Source organism: Poecilia latipinna, unplaced genomic scaffold (genome assembly GCF_001443285.1).
Source record: "Poecilia latipinna isolate Pla-1442-1.1 unplaced genomic scaffold, P_latipinna-1.0 Scaffold335, whole genome shotgun sequence".
NCBI lineage: Eukaryota > Metazoa > Chordata > Actinopteri > Cyprinodontiformes > Poeciliidae > Poecilia > Poecilia latipinna.
Window position 1 is genome coordinate 181,413 of NW_015112951.1, and position 18,835 is coordinate 200,247.

General features: G+C 42.7%; 2 protein-coding genes across 3 annotated transcripts in view; both read right to left on the reverse strand.

Annotated features, from left to right (window-relative positions):
- Positions 1-200: 200 nt before the first annotated feature.
- Positions 201-3,125, reverse strand: snrpd1 (small nuclear ribonucleoprotein D1 polypeptide). Its single transcript, XM_015035443.1, has 4 exons — positions 2,993-3,125; positions 2,348-2,424; positions 1,537-1,728; positions 201-452 (listed from the first exon to the last, which is right to left on the reverse strand). Exons 1-4 carry the CDS (start codon positions 3,004-3,006, stop codon positions 394-396), a joined length of 342 nt encoding a protein of 113 aa, XP_014890929.1. The 5' UTR covers positions 3,007-3,125; the 3' UTR covers positions 201-393.
- An 819-nt stretch (positions 3,126-3,944) lies between these two features.
- The window catches only part of LOC106949294 (ankyrin repeat and IBR domain-containing protein 1-like), a 31,089-nt gene continuing 16,198 nt past the window's right edge, over positions 3,945-18,835 (reverse strand). The window contains exons 3-21 of one of the 2 annotated variants that reach the window (XM_015035444.1): positions 17,931-18,102; positions 17,721-17,852; positions 16,789-16,980; positions 15,786-15,903; positions 15,474-15,694; positions 14,612-14,700; positions 14,386-14,530; positions 14,051-14,211; positions 13,771-13,859; positions 13,397-13,527; positions 12,991-13,125; positions 11,614-11,700; positions 11,452-11,518; positions 11,211-11,356; positions 10,946-11,124; positions 10,001-10,052; positions 9,773-9,829; positions 9,496-9,619; positions 3,945-7,971 (exon numbers count right to left, since the gene is read on the reverse strand). In XM_015035444.1, the coding sequence (XP_014890930.1) occupies positions 6,677-7,971; positions 9,496-9,619; positions 9,773-9,829; positions 10,001-10,052; positions 10,946-11,124; positions 11,211-11,356; positions 11,452-11,518; positions 11,614-11,700; positions 12,991-13,125; positions 13,397-13,527; positions 13,771-13,859; positions 14,051-14,211; positions 14,386-14,530; positions 14,612-14,700; positions 15,474-15,694; positions 15,786-15,903; positions 16,789-16,980; positions 17,721-17,852; positions 17,931-18,102 (3,592 nt within the window). In that variant the 3' untranslated portion in view covers positions 3,945-6,676. The remainder of the gene's footprint in view (positions 7,972-9,495; positions 9,620-9,772; positions 9,830-10,000; positions 10,053-10,945; positions 11,125-11,210; positions 11,357-11,451; positions 11,519-11,613; positions 11,701-12,990; positions 13,126-13,396; positions 13,528-13,770; positions 13,860-14,050; positions 14,212-14,385; positions 14,531-14,611; positions 14,701-15,473; positions 15,695-15,785; positions 15,904-16,788; positions 16,981-17,720; positions 17,853-17,930; positions 18,103-18,835) is intronic. The other variant, XM_015035445.1, reaches the window with a different exon arrangement.

The following is an 18,835-nucleotide window of genomic DNA, read 5'->3' on the forward strand; positions in this document are numbered from 1 at the left end:
CTACAATGTGCAAATGACTTAAATTATAAAGTACAAGACCTACATCACATTAAAGGACACTTAGTTTATTAGTATTACTGATTTGCTTAATCACATTTAATTTTACAATTGTAATAAATGTCCCCTAATTAACATTGCGAGCACCCCCTCAAAAAAGCAACTAATTCTTGTTTAGTGCAAAAACACTTTATTAAACATTGTTTTGAAAAAGAAAAACAGAAGCTTTGCCTTTTTTATGGTCTTAATGTACAAAAAAAAAAAAAAAAAAAAAAAAAAACCACACTGAAATTCACAAATCGTTTCCTCTAAACGAAAGGAAGAAAAAAAAAAAAGAAAAGAAAAACATCCTGTACAAACAGTGAGGTGATGAGAACGAACTGAAAGACCAGAGAATCATCTCCTTGGTCCGCCTCGCCCTCGTCCCCGTCCTCTGCCGCGTCCGCGTCCCGCCACTGAGGAGACGCGTGAACATGTTGCAACATTACCAGAAGGAAATGGAGCGAGAATGGAGCAGAGAAATTATTTACACTCAGTCCAAAACAAAATTATAGCAACTTTTAAACCCAATAACACTTTGAAGACTCAGCCAAAACGTGGTAAAATCTAAATTAAATGATTAAATAACTGATTTATATATTCTTTTAATAAAAATTGCTACTATGTGTATCAAAAACTTATTTGACAAACTGGAAAACTGCACGACAGGAACCAAGCAGTAATAAATATTGAAACATAGCTGAACATAAGGGATGTCTGCATTGAATTATTTAATCACAAACATTTAAACAATTGTGAGTTCATCCGTTCAAACACATATTTAATATTTTAAAATATGATGCATATAAATTATTTTCTTTTTTTTGTGTGTGTGGCACTTTTGGTGCTTGAAATTGCAAAGCAGACTTTAGAAAATGTCCCAACTATGTTAACTATGATTCACATGCAGAAATATGAGGTATATAAAAAATTTAAAAGACTGAGAGAACAAAACAAACCACACAAAACATTGTGTGCAGCACACACACAATTATTTAAAGTGCTGGGGGATTTGTTTAGCATCTTATTGATGCTAAAAAGTGTTTCAGAAAAGATACTTACACACACACACACACACACACACACACACACAAAACAAAAATTAAACATATTGTCTGTTTTACATGGACACCATGCATCAGACATATTGTGGTTAATAGATTCAAAATTCATTTAATGTGGAAAAAAAAATAAAGTTAAAGTAGAGCAGGAGGAAGAATTAAATGCTATTGGAAGCTTTCTTCTTGAGCTGAATACATTTAAAATACAAACAGCTTAAAATGCTATTAAGCCAATTAAAAGCTTCAGTTTTCAAATTACCACGTTTATTCTGAATCTCACTAATATTGTAGTTTTCTGCTTGAGGGGTTGCTGTACCGCTTCTCGCCAACTTAATGTAACTTTGTGAAAACTGTAAACATTCCTGTTGCCTCAGGAAAATTCCTCTTAACCAGAAACTAAAAACTCAAAAGAAAGAAAAAGCTCCTTTGTAGTTCTTACCTGCTTCTCTCTTCTTGGACTTGATCTTGGGCTCGATGTCCACCAGCAAGGTGTCCAGAGGCAGGCTGTCCGGCAGGATGAAGTAGCGGATGTTGTTGCCTCGGATGCTCAGCGACTCCAGCTGGGTGGGCTCCCTGTTCTTCAGGGTCATCTTCACCGCCTTCAGGTGGGTGTTCATGCTCACATCAACGCCTGCGAACAGAACAACAATGTTTTGAGTTAATAAAGTTTAGCGTTTATGGCTTGCAGGGATAACTCAAAAAGGGCGGAGTTTTAAACCTGTATCTGCAATCATGATTCTACAACTTTAACAGAATAGTAATATTTCAAAATCCAGATAGAGTAAAGCTGATCCTTCAGGCCAATTAATGTCAGTAGGCTGAAGGAATACGATTCAGTACAAAACCCTGATTTGGTCTATGAAGACAAGTAAATTGGCTCAAAGTAACTCCCTTTTAATCACAGCGGTCTTCTGGTTGTTTCTTGATCCAGACTGGAAAAAAAAAAAAACACCATTTCTCTGTGATGAAAATTGCAGAAGTCTTCATCTCAACGTTAGTACGGCTGGTGCCGTTAGAACCTTTAAAAGCAGACCTGAAGTGTCTGTCACCGAAAGATGGGAGGAGTTCTCTACACACTTTTCTCTCATTTGCAAGTTTTGCTGCCATTTAAAAAACAAACTGCACAGTACTTTATGCTGCAAATTTGCACTAACTGTACCGTGCGTTATTCTTGGTTCTGTTTTTATATTTTAAAGTTTTTTATACGTCTACATGCTTCAGCCTGCTGCTGGTTATTTCTATTCTCTTACCTGTGATGGTGCCGTGAACCTGGGTGCCATTTTTTAGTTCGATGGTGACAGTCTCATGGCTGAGCTTCATCAAAAACCTGTGGACAGCATTGCAGGTGGGTTAAAACGATATCTGGGCAGAACTTTTTAATACACCTGCGTTACTTGGACTGTTGCTATGGAGCCTAGCATTAGCTCGTTAGCCTGTATTATTAGCTTCTGCATGTTGAGTTTTTAGTCTCACAAAACTCGAAATAAACACCGACTAGCAATTTATTTATTTTAACAGCTAAAGCAAACAAACAAACAAAACAAAAAACCGAAATAAACCACAGTATTTTTTCCAATAGCAATAGATCATGGGAAATGGAAAGACGCAACTTTATGTAGTAGGTCAATGCTAACGTACACCGAGACTAGCGTAAAGCATTAAAACCTGCATACAACCAATTTTCGGATATCATAACTGCAGCAGAACTAGAAGTCTCTGCATAATCATTGGAGCATTTCATTTGTAACATCGCTCAGACTCCATTCATTAGGAAGTTCTTCCCGCCTCTTCGCGATCAATTGGCTCCCAATCTTCACCCATCCGTCTCCATCGGCTCGACTTTTTCACCTCAAATCCCCGCACGCGTTAAACGGTAACCCCCTGTCTCCCCTTACCTGACTAGTTTCATGGTGGTGGAAACCAGTAGAGAGAAATCCTCCACTGAAGAGAAAAATTACAGCGATCGAGTGAAAACACAGGCCGCCGTTGTGTGTAGGAGAAACGTTCAGGGATGTGACGTCATCAAGTAGCGTCCGAGAAAAGAAGGGAACCTGCGCTGCTGCCGCCTAGTGGCAGAAGGATGAACACAAAAAGTTCAAATTCGCAAGTTTTTACTATAATTTGTTGAATAGGTCTTTCACATTTAACCTCCGAATGGACAGGCACATAAATACTAAAGGTAATTAAAAACTAATTTATTACCGGACAGTTTTGTATTTTTTTAAGGACGTTCGTCAAGTCAGTTACATTCATAAGCAATTAATATTTTCCATCTTATTACATTAAAGCCACCATGTTCAGAATATTTTGTTGGGATCTTATGTAATATAATGACACAAATTAACACATTACTGTGGAGATATATACACATAAAAATGGGGGGGAGAGAAATGCAAAGGGGTGATTAAAGTATCTCTGATCAACTTCCCTTTTTGATGTTGGACAAGTGTGCACTTGAAAGCTTGTTTTGGTAGATTCCAACTTGACAACTCTTTAAAATAAAGATTTATGTGTGTAGGCAACACTAAATCTAAAAAGCAGCTTCTTGACAGACACTTTACTAACTTACTTTTCTAAAAGTAAAAGTGCAACACCTTGGTTTTTAAGTACGTGTTAAAATAAAGCTGTGGAGGTAAAACCTAATATCAGCCAATAAATTAGTTGACTGTAATTAATTTACTACAATTGATTTACTATCGTCTCAGAATCAGTTCTACAGAGGCATTGGCTCCTTTTGTCCCCACCTCCTCCTTTTAGAACCGTCACGATCAGCACATTTCTAATTAAGATCACATGTTTGACCTGATTACATTCTTGTAGTTGGAGAACTCCAGAAAGACACAAAAACACATTTTCAGTTCTTTTTTATTGAGTAAACTCTGCACTGACACTTTCACTTGTAGATTTGGCCACACATCAAACCTTTCTTGAGACCAGGCGGGAATGTATCAAGTAAAATCAATGAAGAGTGCAGTTTCTTTCTTCTTTTTCCCTTAATTTATGAAGTTGTTGGTTCAGCGCAATAAATCAAGAATACAGTGAGAGGGGCACCAAATGGCACTGGACAATTATTCAACACAAACAACCCTATTCTCATGTAGAAAAAAAACAAAAGTAATAATCATTCTACTCCACCTGCCAGCTGTGCTGGTGTAAAATGAAGACTTCAGGTTCAGTGCTTCCACTGCTCTACGATGTAAGAGAAAACCGACCTGTAACCTGAAACGTTACGCCTCGCACCGGTTCCTCCGACGTCGCGACAATCGACGTTAGCCGTTTCATTTGGGGTTGTCACGTCAGCTGCATCGGATCTCGAGCCATGAAAGTTTGATTAAAGCACCAAAGCGTCTCTCACCACAGCGGGCAGTGTTTGAATCTCCTGTAAACATTACAGCAGGGAATAAAATGACGCAATGTTCTAGCCTGAGCTAATGAAACAAACTGAACATTCAGATAAACCCGCTGCTCATTTGTAGTGTGAAAACCCTCCTAAAAATCAACCTCGTCACCGTGGGGCTCATTTAGGACAAATGAGTATCTAAAGCGGCGTTTCCTCCGTTTTCTTTAAATAAAATCTTTGCTCTGCAGGTCTAAAAAGTGAAAACTATAATAAATATAAACAAATACAAGATAAAAAGGCACACAGACCAATAAAACTCTGGCCTTAACTCTTGAAAAGAAGATCATCTCTGTCTTAATTCATAAAGGATAAATCTTTTACATCATTATACCAGTTACATCAAACTATACCAGTCAACAGCAGTGGAGTAGATATGATCTGCTTTACAGTACATTAACTATAACTTTGTCTCCGCTATTATGTGCAAAACTCTTAAATCAAGCAGAACATAGCAAATTAAGTCGCTTGAGGTGTTTTTCCTCTTAAATGTTAGAAGAAAATAATGCATTTAATGACTTTTGCTGTAGTGTGAATTTCTTTTCTTTACAAGCCTCAACATCAAAGTTAAAATAATGAGCGTAATTAAGTTAGATATCAGCATATAAGGCGATGCGTGTTATTCCCCTATAAGAATTACATGACGGCAAAAAAAAAAAAAAAAAAAAAAACTCCCCTCAAAAAACGTCTTTAACCATTTCACATTATATTGTTTTACATTTTGATTCGCTGGAAACTTGCCTTTCAAAACAACTCGCCTGAATGCGTCATAGCTGAGATTTACTTTGAAATTACGCAAATTTTAGAGTTTTGCAAACAAAAATTACGAGCCAAAGTGAGTTAAATGCAGCTTTGATCAGAGGTTTACACAGACGCACCACGGTGCTCTACGGCTGTCATATTAATTTGGGGATTCAATAATTAATCTTCACATTTTTGAAAATCATAACATGGCGCACAAATTCAGTTTTAAAAACAAAGTTCGGGTGGAGACGTCTTTTCTTCGGCTCAAATATGAACAAATATTCACACATATTTAGCTGCATATGGAACAGACGGCTGCACTTCATTTGTATGCTTTTTCAAGCCATCGACAGCTGCTATTGTCACAGCTATAGCTAGCTAAATCACTTAGCTAGCTAAACCATTAGCTAAACCATTTAACTAAATATTGGGGTGCATTAACATATTTGAGCCTGGATGTATAATTCTGACCATGATTGCTGTTGAGAAAATCTCTTAACTTATTCATCTACTTCTTGGTCCAATGCTCCTAAAAACGGCCTTAAATGGCATAAGGAGGAGCATTGTTGTGATGACGTGCTGAAGGTGGGAGTGTTGGAAAGTGTTGGAGCTTCTTAAAGAGACAGAGGCCCAATTTCAAGGTGCCAAATTGCAAAGTTTGACATATGCAGCATTTTGATAAAAACTGAAAGTAACAGTTACTTGACTGGGTTATAAAATGGCATTATGTGCCTGGAAAATACACACTATTGCCCCTTGCATAACTATTCCAAAGTGTGAAATAAACTAAATAAATAAATCAATTAAAACCCCAAATAAATAGGACCAGTCCTCCATGATGAGTATATGTAAACGCCTCTATTCTTCAGATGCACTGAAATGATTCTTTCATCTGAGAAGTGCCTTTGAGCAAATCAGTCCACCGTGAGAAGGGATTCGACTTTAAACGTCCCTGCAGCAGAAACACAACAGTACAACATAAGAGCGATGCAGGAGCGATCAGTGTGTTGGCACCAACAACAGGCACGGGAATCTGAAGTAAGCCCCTCTGATTGTACAGCGCACCCATCGGGCTCCGGGTTTACAGCAATCATCTATAATCAGTCAGTCAGTCAGTCAAGTGTTAAAACATGAGGCAAGTTTGGATTGCAGCACCAACACTTCATCCCTAAACTCAGGAAATAAATATGAGAAGCTGGAGCATAAATAATGGCAATAATAAAAATAAAAACCATGGTTCATGTGTTCTGATATCAACGGATTTTCTTTCACCTAATCTGAAACTTTTGTTGTTGTTGTTTTCATGAATAATTGGTTGTCTGTTTCTGGAGCAACAGACAGAAAGCACTTGGACTGTCCAACCTGTGTGTGACATCATCTTTAAATACAGTATGGTACATCCGGCAAACACTCTGATCGGTTTCCTCTCTGCTCGCCGTCACACCAAGTGTTCCTGCTCCTCCCACTCCTCCGGTGACCCGCCGCCCTCCAGCTGCAGCACGGTGTCCGCTTCGCTCTCCGCCGCCGCCGGGTCAGCTTGGCCATGTGACCGCGGGTGTGTGTGCTCTTCGTCCAGCGACAGGTCCGACACACACCCTGCGCTCACACCCTCCTCTCTGACGTCTGTATTTTCCAGCTCCAAGGAGTCGGGCCTCTTTGGGGCCTCGCGGCCGCCGCCGGCTGCGCCCTCCAGGGGCTGCCAGACCGGTGCGGCGGTCCCGTCCTTCTCGGCGCCGGCGTGCGTGTCGGGGGAGGAGTCCGTTTCTGTGGTGGGCGGGGACGGGATGAGAGCCAGGTTCTGGGGGTTGTTCTGGGGGTTGATGTTGTTGTTGAACCAGGCCATGATGTTGTCCAGCAGCTGAGCGCTGGCTGTGGGGTCCAGGGCCTGCAGGCTCTGGGGGTCGCTGGGGGTGAAAGGGCCCCCTGGTGGAATCACCGGGGAAAGCAGCAGCTCCGCCTCCAGCTCCGGCGACGGGAGGCACAGCTGGACAGGAGGCTGGGGCTCGGACCGGGGCGGGTCCAGAGCGTAGGTGGAGGGATGTTCGGCGGTGTAGGAGCTTCCCGGCAGGTAGGAGCGCTCCACTTCGTCCGGATCCCGGCTGTACACGCCAGGATGGGGGGGGTTATGAGTGCAATCCAGCACACAGGAGGCAGTGTGTTCACTCTCAGCCGAATAGGAGCCGCAGTAGCTCGGCTCTTTGCTGTCATGATGGGGGTCTGTGACGGCAATCTGATCCAGACCGTCGTGTGGAGTCGATGTGTTCTGGTCCGGCCTGTGGCCGCAGTCGCTGTAAGGAGCGGCGAGCGTGGCGCGGCTGCACACCGGCTCCGGGTCCATGTAAGGAGTGGTGATGTTCCCCAGCTTCATAAGGCTGTCTCCCAGCTCCAGCAGCTCGGCGCTGAGGGTGGGAGGAGGGGGCGGCAGGGGCAGGGAGCTGAGCACGGACGGCTGAGTCGTGGTGGAGTCTGTCCTGTTGGGGGGACGAGGGGGGTCCAGCAGGGAAGCGGGGAAGGAGGGGCCACGGGCTCCCGGAGGGTCCTCCATGTTGAGGGAGTGCAAAGCGACGTCGGCCAGATCACCCGCCGTCCCCGGCCTCCTCTCCGCGCCGCCGTCCGGGCCCTGCTCTCTCCGGGACTCCTGGAGCGACAGCTGGATGGCGAGGAGGATGTTGGGGTCGTCTTCGTCGAGGGAGCCCAGGGCTCTCCGGCGACCTTCAGTCCTCTCTGCTGGATCTGAAACGAACGGCGAGAAGGAAATATCACGGTGAAACGAGGCCTGATGCGCTCCACCGGATTATAAATCGATCCGAGTGATTACGGCATGTTTGTGCTTCGATTGGACCAGAGTGATGGAGCAATAAAGTAAAATCCTATTTGCTGGCTGTCTGCTGCACTGACAAACCAGTTATATATAGAGGCAAGGATAGAAGTTGCATGAGTATTTGTCAAAATCAGAGAACTGCCCCCTTTATAGTAAACCACACAGAAACCTGCACAAGATTCAAGCTTTTCGTGGTAAAATATACAATATTCATGCCTCTTTACATTAAAGTTGATCTATTCTGCTTCCTCAAAGAGGATAGGATAGGTCTATTGCAAAAACAAAACAGGTTCATGACTTTTTTTTTAACCAAATCATTGTTAGGTAATGAGATTTTAGTCTGATCGGTTCTGCTTTTGAGCTGTTTTAGGGTCTCTTGTCACTTTAAATCCAATTAATCTGCTGCTGGCCACGCCCTCACAACTCTACATGTGCGCGTGAAAATGGCTGCAAACAAGATACACAATTATGAAAAGCATTAGTAGAGCCTCCTGCACTACCGGCAAGAATGCAGCAATAGGTTTCTGAATAATAAGTCAACAAAAAACACTTGTTTATTCCAGTAGCCATTGTACAGTGCATATAGCAATAAAACCAGCTGACCAAACGTGCCGGTGCTCCGCAAGTTGATGCCCAGCGCTCCTCAGGGGTTGCTAGGCAACAATACAGCGCCCATTGATTGTAATTTATCAGTTTTTGAAATGGCTCATTTTCCAGACCCCCAAAAACTTGTCTGGGTGGTTCTTCAGCACTTAGACTGTTTATAGAAATAATTGAGACACAAACGGAAGTATAAAAACATACAACAGGTGAGCTGTGCATAACAGGTCCCCTTTAAAACTATAAACCTCAGAGTATTTTATTGAGCTCTTATGTCATAACCAACAGCACTCCAAATTTGGAGGTGGGGTAAAACTTTCCGGAGAGGCATAACGAAAGCTATTGTTGAAAGAAAGTTGTCAAATGTTCCTGTGGGAGATTTAGAATAGATGTAACCTACCATCTGCTGTGTAGAGCTGATTGAAGGACAAACGGATTAATAAATACAGAACTGTCATGGCAGAAAACCTGTTTGGAGGCTGCAGAAGACTTGAGACACTGGGGCGAGGTTCACCTTAGCAGGACCGCGATCCTGAGCACACGGCCAACCAGAGCTAAATCCAACTAATATTTTGTTGTTAGACCTGAAAATTAATGTTCATAAATGTTCTTCATCCGACCTGATTGAGCTCGAGTGGTTTTACGGAGAATATTTATGAGCAAAGCTCCAAAAGATCACTACAAGTGTTCACTCTGCTTTACGATTATGCACTACTCTCTGTTGACCTTTCGCATCAAACTTTCATCGAGTGCATCTCGTGATTCTAAGCTCACTAAATGTGAAGAATTCAGGTGGATAAAATGGCAGAGAGTGTGTGTTAAAACTGCTGCCGGACCTGTGTTATCGCTCCTCCTGCTGGTCTCCGGCGTGTTGCTGCTGCTTCTGAGGTTGTGCAGACTCAGCATGTCTCCTCTGCGTCGCGGTCTGTGTCTGCGCCGGTACTGGATGTCAGCATAATCCTGCAAAGAGCCGTCACCGCGTTAGCCCATTACAAACAAACGCCAGGGCAGGTGTCTCATAAAGTAGTTCATAACGAGCAGGCGTGCAGCCGCAGGGGAGCAAAATATAGGCCATGCATTTGCACTTTGTGCCAGGGAACTATGGTACGTTACCTGCGACTGTCTCTCTCTGTGATCTCCTGCTCCCAGTACAGAGTGACGGCTTCCCATCTTAACACACATAAGTACACTATGTCAGCTGCAGTCATGCTGTAGCAGGACCTTCATGCAATGGCAGGTCAGTAACGGTAAGCTTAGGAAGCACAAACGCAAAAGTTTAGCTGATGAAAAATGTGACAAAAGCGTGTTTTTTTTTTGTTTGTTTTTTTTTTTGGCAACTACCTCAGGTGATGCAAAGCCAAGGTACTCCCAGTCCCAGGATCCTCCAGGGTAACTGCAATACAGATTCATCCAAAAGGTTCCCCACATATTTTATACAGTTTCAGACTTAAATGGCTCATTTCAAAATAGAAAAAGTTTGATATGAATTATGGTAGACATTTCTAGGTGACGAGCTTTAAATATGCAGAAAAAACCCAAACAATCCCCCCCTCAATAAATAAATAAATAAATAAATAAATAAAGCTACAAGGACAAGACAGGAAGGGGAATAGGACACATGGGAGAGAATGCACAACAGAGGATTATATCTAAGGAAGGACAAAAAAAAGACAAGAAAGGAAGGAAAGCAAGACATGAGGTTGGGAGGAAGGAGAAATCAAAGAAAAGAAGGAAGGAAGAGATGAATAACAGAAAGAAACGACAGACAAGGATGTGATGTAGGACACACAGGGAGAAGGAAGAAAAAGGACAAGAGAATAAGGGAAGTGGGACATAGAATAAAAGGAAGGAGTAACAGAACAAGGAACGGAGACAGGGAGGGCCCAAGAATGAGAATAAAGGCAGAAGACCACTAGGAAAGTAAGAGAGGAATAAAACAAGTAAGAAAGGATAACCCAGAAAAGAAAGGAAGAGTGGACACTAAGATGGAAGGGAGAACAAAAATTAAAAAAAAGAAAAAAGGAAGGAATTGAGGACACAAGGAGGAAGGACACAAAAACTAAGTGATAAGGACAGAAGGATGGATGAAAGGTAAAGATAGAAGGAGCACCGGAGAAAGGAACAGAAAGACAACGATGTATGGACAGGAAGAAAAACACAGAAAAGGGAATAAAGAACACTTTCCTTACCCATATTTATGCAGGCCTGTGTAGCAGTTCCATGTTCAGTGAATTTCAGATTAAAGCAACAAGAACGACACTGTTAACAAGCAGATTTGTCGCTTACTTCCTGCGGGGCGGATCGGGAGAGTCGTTGGGAGCGACGCCGCGGGCCACGGACGCCAGGAACTCCTGCCGCTTCTGCTGCACCAGCCGCGCCGCGCTGATTATTTTGTGCCGCGGCGTCCTGAGGTACGGCCGGTTGACCTTCTGAGCCAGATCCTCCACCACCATCTCCAGGTCCGTCTGGCGAAAACAAGGGGGACAGGATGAAAAAAAAAAAAAGAAAATCCCTGAAAGGTTTCCCCGTTCTGGACATTAGTCAAGAGTACCTGCATGAGTTCAAATATCTCCTTCTGCGTGCTGCCCTGCTGCAGAAAGAAGCCGTACGGGTAAGAGCACTTCAGCACACGGCGCGTCTTCAGCAGCTCGGTCACGCCGTCCTCAATGAAACGGGTGTCTGGAGGAGTGCCCTCACCTGGAGCCGGACAGATACGCTGTAACTCAAGAACGTTCGCCCAGCTGGTTCCGCTGCATAGGCAGGATCCAAACGGGCAAAGTTCAAAGACTCACGGCTAATGAAGGCTCTGCTCAGCTGCTCCATCTTCTCTTTTGCCGTTTTCAGCAGCTTCTGCTCCAACTGACCCACAGAAAGGGAAAGGATGCACAGAGAGCATTTAAACATGAAAAGCACAGCACATGGACGTGCTGATCGTTAAAGCATGCGCTTAATACCTTGTAACTGTGTTCGTGGTTCTTGAAGCGAGTGTAGTAGTGCATGAAACGGTCCAGCTCCTGGAAACTTTTGTGCTTCTTTTCTGCCTGGAAACAAATAAATAAAAATACTCAACCTCATTTGTAAATGTGCGGTAGTGTATTAGCACATTAAATTATGTGAGGCGTTCGCACATCGAGTCCCATCAACGCTGCATATGAGCCAGGATCTCGGATTGTTTGAACGCTGCTGGATCGTGGGAAACTTTAAGAACTCTTATTAGAGTAAAAGCAAGTATGACATTATTTCACACTTTGAATCGGCACTTAGGCTTTCTTTGCCATTTTCCTGATTTATCTATGCACCGTGCTACCTCTGCTGGCATAAACAAAACCATTTTCCGAGTACTTTTTCAGGCTCGTATAGCTTTGCTGAATAGTTAGGTGTAAGTTAGCTTCATATTATTTAAACTATACTAAGATATTTGCCCTAGAAACTAAACCAAAAATGAATATCTTTGATCTAATTCTGTGTTCTCAAACCACTTTTATTCTGGTTTGAGAGAAGCCTAAGCAAATCGTCTTTTAATAGGTGACAAGTGATTGTTTTGCTAATGTGGATGTAAATATGAGTAAGGGAAAGCACACTGTGACGAAGAGCCCTGTTTTACGGAAGAGGATTAGGGCCCCTGGAAAAAAAAAAAACAGTTCTGACTTTAATCTCAGAATTCTGAGATTAAAGTCAGAATCTCAGAATTCTGAGATTAAAGTCAGAATCTCAGAATTCTGAGATTAAAGTCAGAATCTCAGAATTCTGAGAAAAAATTCTGAATTCTGACTTTTTTCTCAGACTTCTGAGATTAAAGTCAGAATTTTTGGCAACACTTTGTTTGAAGGGGTGTTTATAAGACTGACATGACACTGTCATAAACATGACATAACACCTGTCATGAACATGAAGTCTTTATGAATGTTTATGACAGTTGTCATGAAGTGTCATTTGGTAAATAATGACACTTTTAATGCAAAGTTGCTCTAAAAGTTGCATTGAAAGTCCATTAAAAATGCCAACCTTGCATTAAATTATCATAATTTACAAAATCATGCAAAGTTAGCACTTTTAATGGACTTTTAATGCAACTTTTAGAGCAACTTTGCTCTAAAAGTTGACATTTACCGAATCACACTTCATGACAACAGTCATAAACATTCATAAAGACTTCTTCATGTTCCTGACAGGTGTTATGTCATGTTTATGACAGTGTCATGTCAGTCTTATGCTCACCCCTTCAAATAAAGTGTTACCGAATTTTTTATTATTTTTTTTCCCATTATTTTTTAACCCTCTTCCGTACTGTCTTAAGCTGAGAGGAAAAGAGCGTTTTTTTTTTCTTCTACCTCCACAGTCATCTCTTTGGACTGCTCTTCTAGCTGCTGAATGACCTCATAGCGAGTGCAACGATAGTAGCCTCCTGTGGACGAGCTGTGCTTCTTCCACTCCTCCAGGCATATCCAGCAGAAATCATATTTACACTGCATGGAGAGAGAGATAGAAAGGCAGCAGCGTTTGTTTTATACAGAAATACAGAGTTTGGGTCTCCAGGCAAAAATTTACAAAATTCTAGACTTCAGAGTTCATTTTAGAAAATAAAAAACAAGAGTTTGCCATGATCTGGAAAAGACCTTTCCAGACTCTGTATTGAATCTTGTATAACCCACATAAAGAGAGTCCTAAACTCTCATCATACAATTAATCAAAACGTGTCAACAAACGACAACGCGGATCAGAGATTGCGCAGCTTACTTTGGCACATTGCATGTGGTTGCAGCCCTCATTCTTTTGAATGGGCGACTTGCAGTTGGCACACGGTTTGGAGTTGGTCAACAACCACAGGCAGTTAGCGGCATCTTCGTACGCCTCGCTCACTCCTGCCACTGTGGCAAAAAAAAAAAAAAAAAAATCACATGTTGGCGACATTTCTCCTGTCCAGCACCAGCATTCAGCCAAACAAGTCAGCAAATGTCAGAGAGCTCAACACCTGTCAGGCTGTTAAAGAGATATATTAGAGACTTCCTGGTGGAAAGATCTGACAGCTGCAGTAAAACCGACTTGTTGTGGTTAAAGCTAGAAAGATTCCTGGTAACTGAAAGTTCCCGGAAAAAGAGGTTGGGGCTTACATTCCTCAGGCTTCATCTCTGTGACTTTCTGGAGCCAGTTCCTCCACATCTGACAATCACACGGCTCGTGGGCCTCGCCGAGGCATTCCCTGCGGACACGAGGGTGATAAACAGAGCCGAGCACAGAGAAACCAGCACAAAACCGGCTTGTCACTTTAAAATACAACAGAAAGAGGGGATAACATTTCTGCTTTTAGCTTCTCTAACAGTGCTAAGACAAATTCTATGGACTCTGTGTGTGTTTATCCATGCCTGCAGAATAATAAATCATGGTGTTTACCAGCAGAACAGGTGACCCTTGCCACAGTCGACAGCTGGGGACGGCAGCAGGGGAAAGCTGTGGGGGTCGCTGTCTCCGGGCCCCGGTCTGGTGAGCCTCACCGCTCGCTCACAGCGAGCCGCGGGACACCAGCGGATGGATGGGTTGTTTTCCACGAAGGCCTGCAGTACGGCACGCATGAGAGGTTAAAAAAAAAACAGAGATAAACGTTGGACGGCAGAGAGGAAAAGGTTACACAACACTTCAAAAAAAAACAAACAAAACGAAAACAAACACAAACTGGACGTAAAAAAATCTTTCCTTTGATTCCAATAATCTGAACATGATGTTTCTACCTTGATATCGAACTGCAGGTACCGCTGATCCATCTCTCTAGAAACCACGCTCTCTATCACATGCACAGGAACCAGCTGGTAACACTCGTAGGCAGGGCAGAAGATGTTGTGAGCATCGCCTTCCTGAATCTTTATGTTGAGAAACCTGAAGGAAAACAAGAGAAAACAATCAATACGGGCAAAAAGTAAGAACACATACAGGCACACGCTGGAATTAAGGCCTTACCCCTCCCAGCAGGATCTGCAAAACTCATGACCGCAGGACATGTCGATCGGGTCTTCAAAGACTGAGATGGAGCAGAGACAGATGCCACACTGCAGGGAGAACGCAGAGAGAACAGACACAATCATAAGCTGTGTGATAAAACTGTCCTTAAAACAATACTGTTCGCTTCTAATGAACTGCATTTTTATCTCTAATGTAAAGTATTCACATTTTTCATTTTGTCATGTTGTTACCAAACCCTACCAAGTATTTTATTGGGAATAAATGTGAAGGAGCAATACAAAGAGGTACTGAAGTGGAGTAGCTTAGAAAGTTTTCTAAACAAAAATATTTAAAAAAAACTGAGTACTTGCTCCCCTGATTTGACACGTCGATCAATCATTTATTTTGTTGCTAATTTGACCTGAAAATCGTCGGGGGCAACTCTCTCTCTCTGCCGGCTTTGCAGCATTGAAAACACATTTTTGCACATTCCTCTTTGCAAAATTATATCTGTGAACATTGATCTTCAAGTCTCGCCTCTCCCACCTTTAGGTCAAGTAGTTCATCTGAAGACGTAAATATGCGTTGATGTAGAAAGCATTGTAGCTATGGCTATGTGTTTTGGGTGACTGCCCTGCTGCTAAGTGAACCCCTGCCTCAGTCTAAAGTCTTTCATAGCCTCTAACAAGATTTCTTCCAGGATTTAGCTCAATTTTCCATTAAATGTTTTTATGAAAGCAAAAAAAAAAAAAAAACCACAGAAAGATGAGAATAGCAGGAGGGATGCTCTTTGATCTGCTGCTACCAAACCACAAATTTAACTCTTCATATAAAGGATGGTTTCCATGGCTTCTTGCTGAACTCTTTCCTCGTTTCTCACCGTAGCCAGGCCTTCCTCTCCTGGTGTCAGGCAGCTGTCGGTGGGGGAGGTGAGGGTGAGCGTTAGGGGTGAGCGCGGCGTCCTTGGAGTGCGGGGAGACGGCAGGGTGTCCCAGGCGTTGTAGCCGCTGGGCGGTGGGGTGGGCATGGTGACGCCAGAGCGCTGGCAGCAGCCTTCAGCGTCAGACATCCAGGCTTCCAGAAGCTTTTCTCTGTCCCAATCTGAAAAGAAGGACATAAACAAAAGACTTTACGGCATCATTATGGAAACATAATTTTAAAATATCATATTTCGCCAAGTCAGAAGCACAACCATGCGCTCGAAGCAGGGCTTCAGCCGTGAAAAGTGGAGCTTGCAGCATGTCCGCAGTCTCTACGATCAGCATGTCCTTCAGTCGGCGCAGATCCTGAATCTTCAGTCCCTCGTAAGGCTGGAAGGAGAGAGAGAGAGAGAGAAATATTCAGGTGAAAATTTTTTTTTAAAAAAATCAGGAATGAGGTCAGCTTTTATCAAAAAACGAGAAAATAACTGTGCTGTGATAAAACTGGGCAAGTGAAAAAGATCATGAGAAATGAACAGATATCAGGTGAAGAGCGGGAGGAGGGTGGCTGTAGTGGTGGGATGAGGAGATTAGGCATTAGCATGGATTTGGCTGCAGGAATAAAGATCAGACTGGTATCTGTTGGCAGCAGCTGCTGCTATACAACTGTGCTGCTCCCCAAAATGCAAGGAGGCTGAGAAACAGGACGAGAGGTCTGGTATGTGCGTGCACTAAGAACCACTAAGCTGCGACCTTCGTTAAAGAAAAAACGCTGCGAAGACACAATTCTGTTGATGAAGTAAAAAAAAAAAATAAATACTTTAACAATGTGAAAGCTACGACCTATTTGGTACAAATCTACAGTTTGTTCTTAGGCAACTTGTTTACTTTGACAATATAGCATTTAGCCTGAGAGTCCAATAATTATGATACTTTTTGTGCTTCTTTTTTACTATCAAAACAAAATTTCTCTAGAACTGCAATAACTTTGCCTTTAGAAAGCTTTGCCAAGTCATTTTGTTGACAAAATGAAGACATATCTGAAAGGTAACGATTAAAGCAACATAAACAAAGTTAAGGTGACATTAGTAAAAAAAAAAAAAAAACAAGAAGGGAAATATTCTCACTGTCATTACATAATCATTTCAGCCATGTGTGTAGTTCTGAAGCAAAATGTGTCAAGAAAAAAAAAATCGATTCAAAGATACGACACAGGTATAAAAATAACTTGAGCCAGCAGGAACCCCCCCCCAGATCTCGTGACCGTGCTCTCACATCCTTATATTGCGGCAGGCGGCTCTCGCCGTGTGCGTCTCCGTTTGACTGCTGAGCCGAGGCGCAGGAGAAAACCATCTGCGACTCCAAGCTGAGTGCCAAGTCGGTGTGGTGGTGCCGCTCGGCGTGGTCGCAAGGCGTCAGCTTGTCCTCGTCCTCCACAAAGAGATCGGCCTCGCTCTGGATCAGCAGCTACGCACCGGGAGAAGAGCAGGAACGCAGAAAAGAGGAAAGATGATAATAAGAGATTAATGCATGAGAATGGATTTACGTCGGAGGAAACAAGGTGGCAAAGTTAAGGTTTCCACAGAAGCTAAGCCCGGTTGGTTGTGGAGCTCAGCTGCAACTCATCCAGCGGTCCGCTGTGTTTTTGAGTTTAAAAATCTGACAGGAAATTTGAAAATATCACTCGATAATTATGTGTTGTTGAAAGATTAATATCTGAACACCAATTATAAAGTCTTAAAAAATGCAATTTAAAAAAAAAATAAATAAGCAATGCTAAGCCTGGTGGGGGCACAAGAAAAGCCTGGTGGCCCACCAGGCTTATAATACACTGAGGCAAACCTTTATAGAGGTAGTAGAATATTAAGAAGCATAACAACTATCTATAAGCAGTGGAAATGTAGTGGTTTCTAATGTTCCTAAAGTTCAATAAATTAGTAAAAAAAAAACAAAAAAAACCCGAAGAAAATGATAAACAAATTACTGATGCGTTTTATAATACTGACTCAGTTTTACACATTTTCCAGATTTTTAGATGTTGCAAAACTTTAGAAAACAAAAACATAATTTTCCTTTCACACCAAAGTCATAAAATCTAAATAAAATACGCTGGGCTCTGCGGCTTTACTTTCAGGAAATGTAAAAAAGCTTAAAGCTTAAAGAGGAGAAAAGATATAAACATACTGTCTCAACAGGGTTGGTCTCACCTCCACGCAGCTCTTCATGCCTGCAGCAGCGGCGTAGTGCAGGCAGGTGCTGTGGTGGTTGTCGGTGGCGTTCACGTTGGCCTTCTCGTACTGGCCTCCTTCCAGTCTGGCGCCGGTCCAGCTCAGGATCATCTGTCCTCGGGAGGAAAGCTCATCATTATTACATCTTAAATTTGCGTACACTGCACACTGCTGTTGGTGCGTTCGTACCTGGAGGCAGTCTGCGCGGCGCTGCTCGTCCCTCTGCGGTCGGGCCAGCCGTGGAGAGAGCGCTCCCTCTGGCAGCAGCAGGATCTGCGGGCCTTGGCACAGGACGTGGAGGCATGTCTCGTTGTGCACGTTGCGCTTGTTTGGGTTGCCCTCTTTGCTGAACAGGAACGACCTAGCCGAGACAGAAAACAGCAGGTGAAACTCAAATATACGTATATAAAAAAAGAAGTTGTAAAATAGAGTGCTGAAGGAATCAAACAAAGAATAGTACGGGAAGCAAACAGACGAAGAGAAAGAACAATTCAGGTGTGTGGAAAAAGTCAGGATGCTCAAGATGAACAGCAGAAAGCGGTGGGAGAGGCAGTATGGTACAATATTGACTATTTCTGCTCAGCATCTCAGAGATAATCGTCATCCTGGTTGACACACGGGGATTAAATGAATGTGCCTGTTGCAGGAGTCAGGATGTTGCTGCAGCTCTGTTTAGCAAACAGTTTTCCTTCTGCCATTTGTCTGTCAAAACCCCCATTTACTGATTAGAGCCTTTTAGTTGGCACCGTGCTTCTTATTCGACTAAACGGTACGGCCTTAGAAAGCCTGATTATTTTAGACCCGAGCCTTTCTAATCAGACTTTAATAAAAGAAGAAAACAGGATGCGATGGCAAAAAGGTAAAAATGACTTAATCTGGGTTGTTTTCCCCACAGACTGTTCAGATGTAAATGGACGAGCTTCACAATGACCATTCTCAGGTCGCATTAAAAATGTGCCGCATTACAGTGACCATCGTTGCATCCAAGTAAACATATTAACACATAAATTTCCTCAGCTGAACAATAAATACTACATTAACAGGCCTGAGGAAGCATATATATATGCTTCCTCAGGCCTGTTAATGTAGTATTT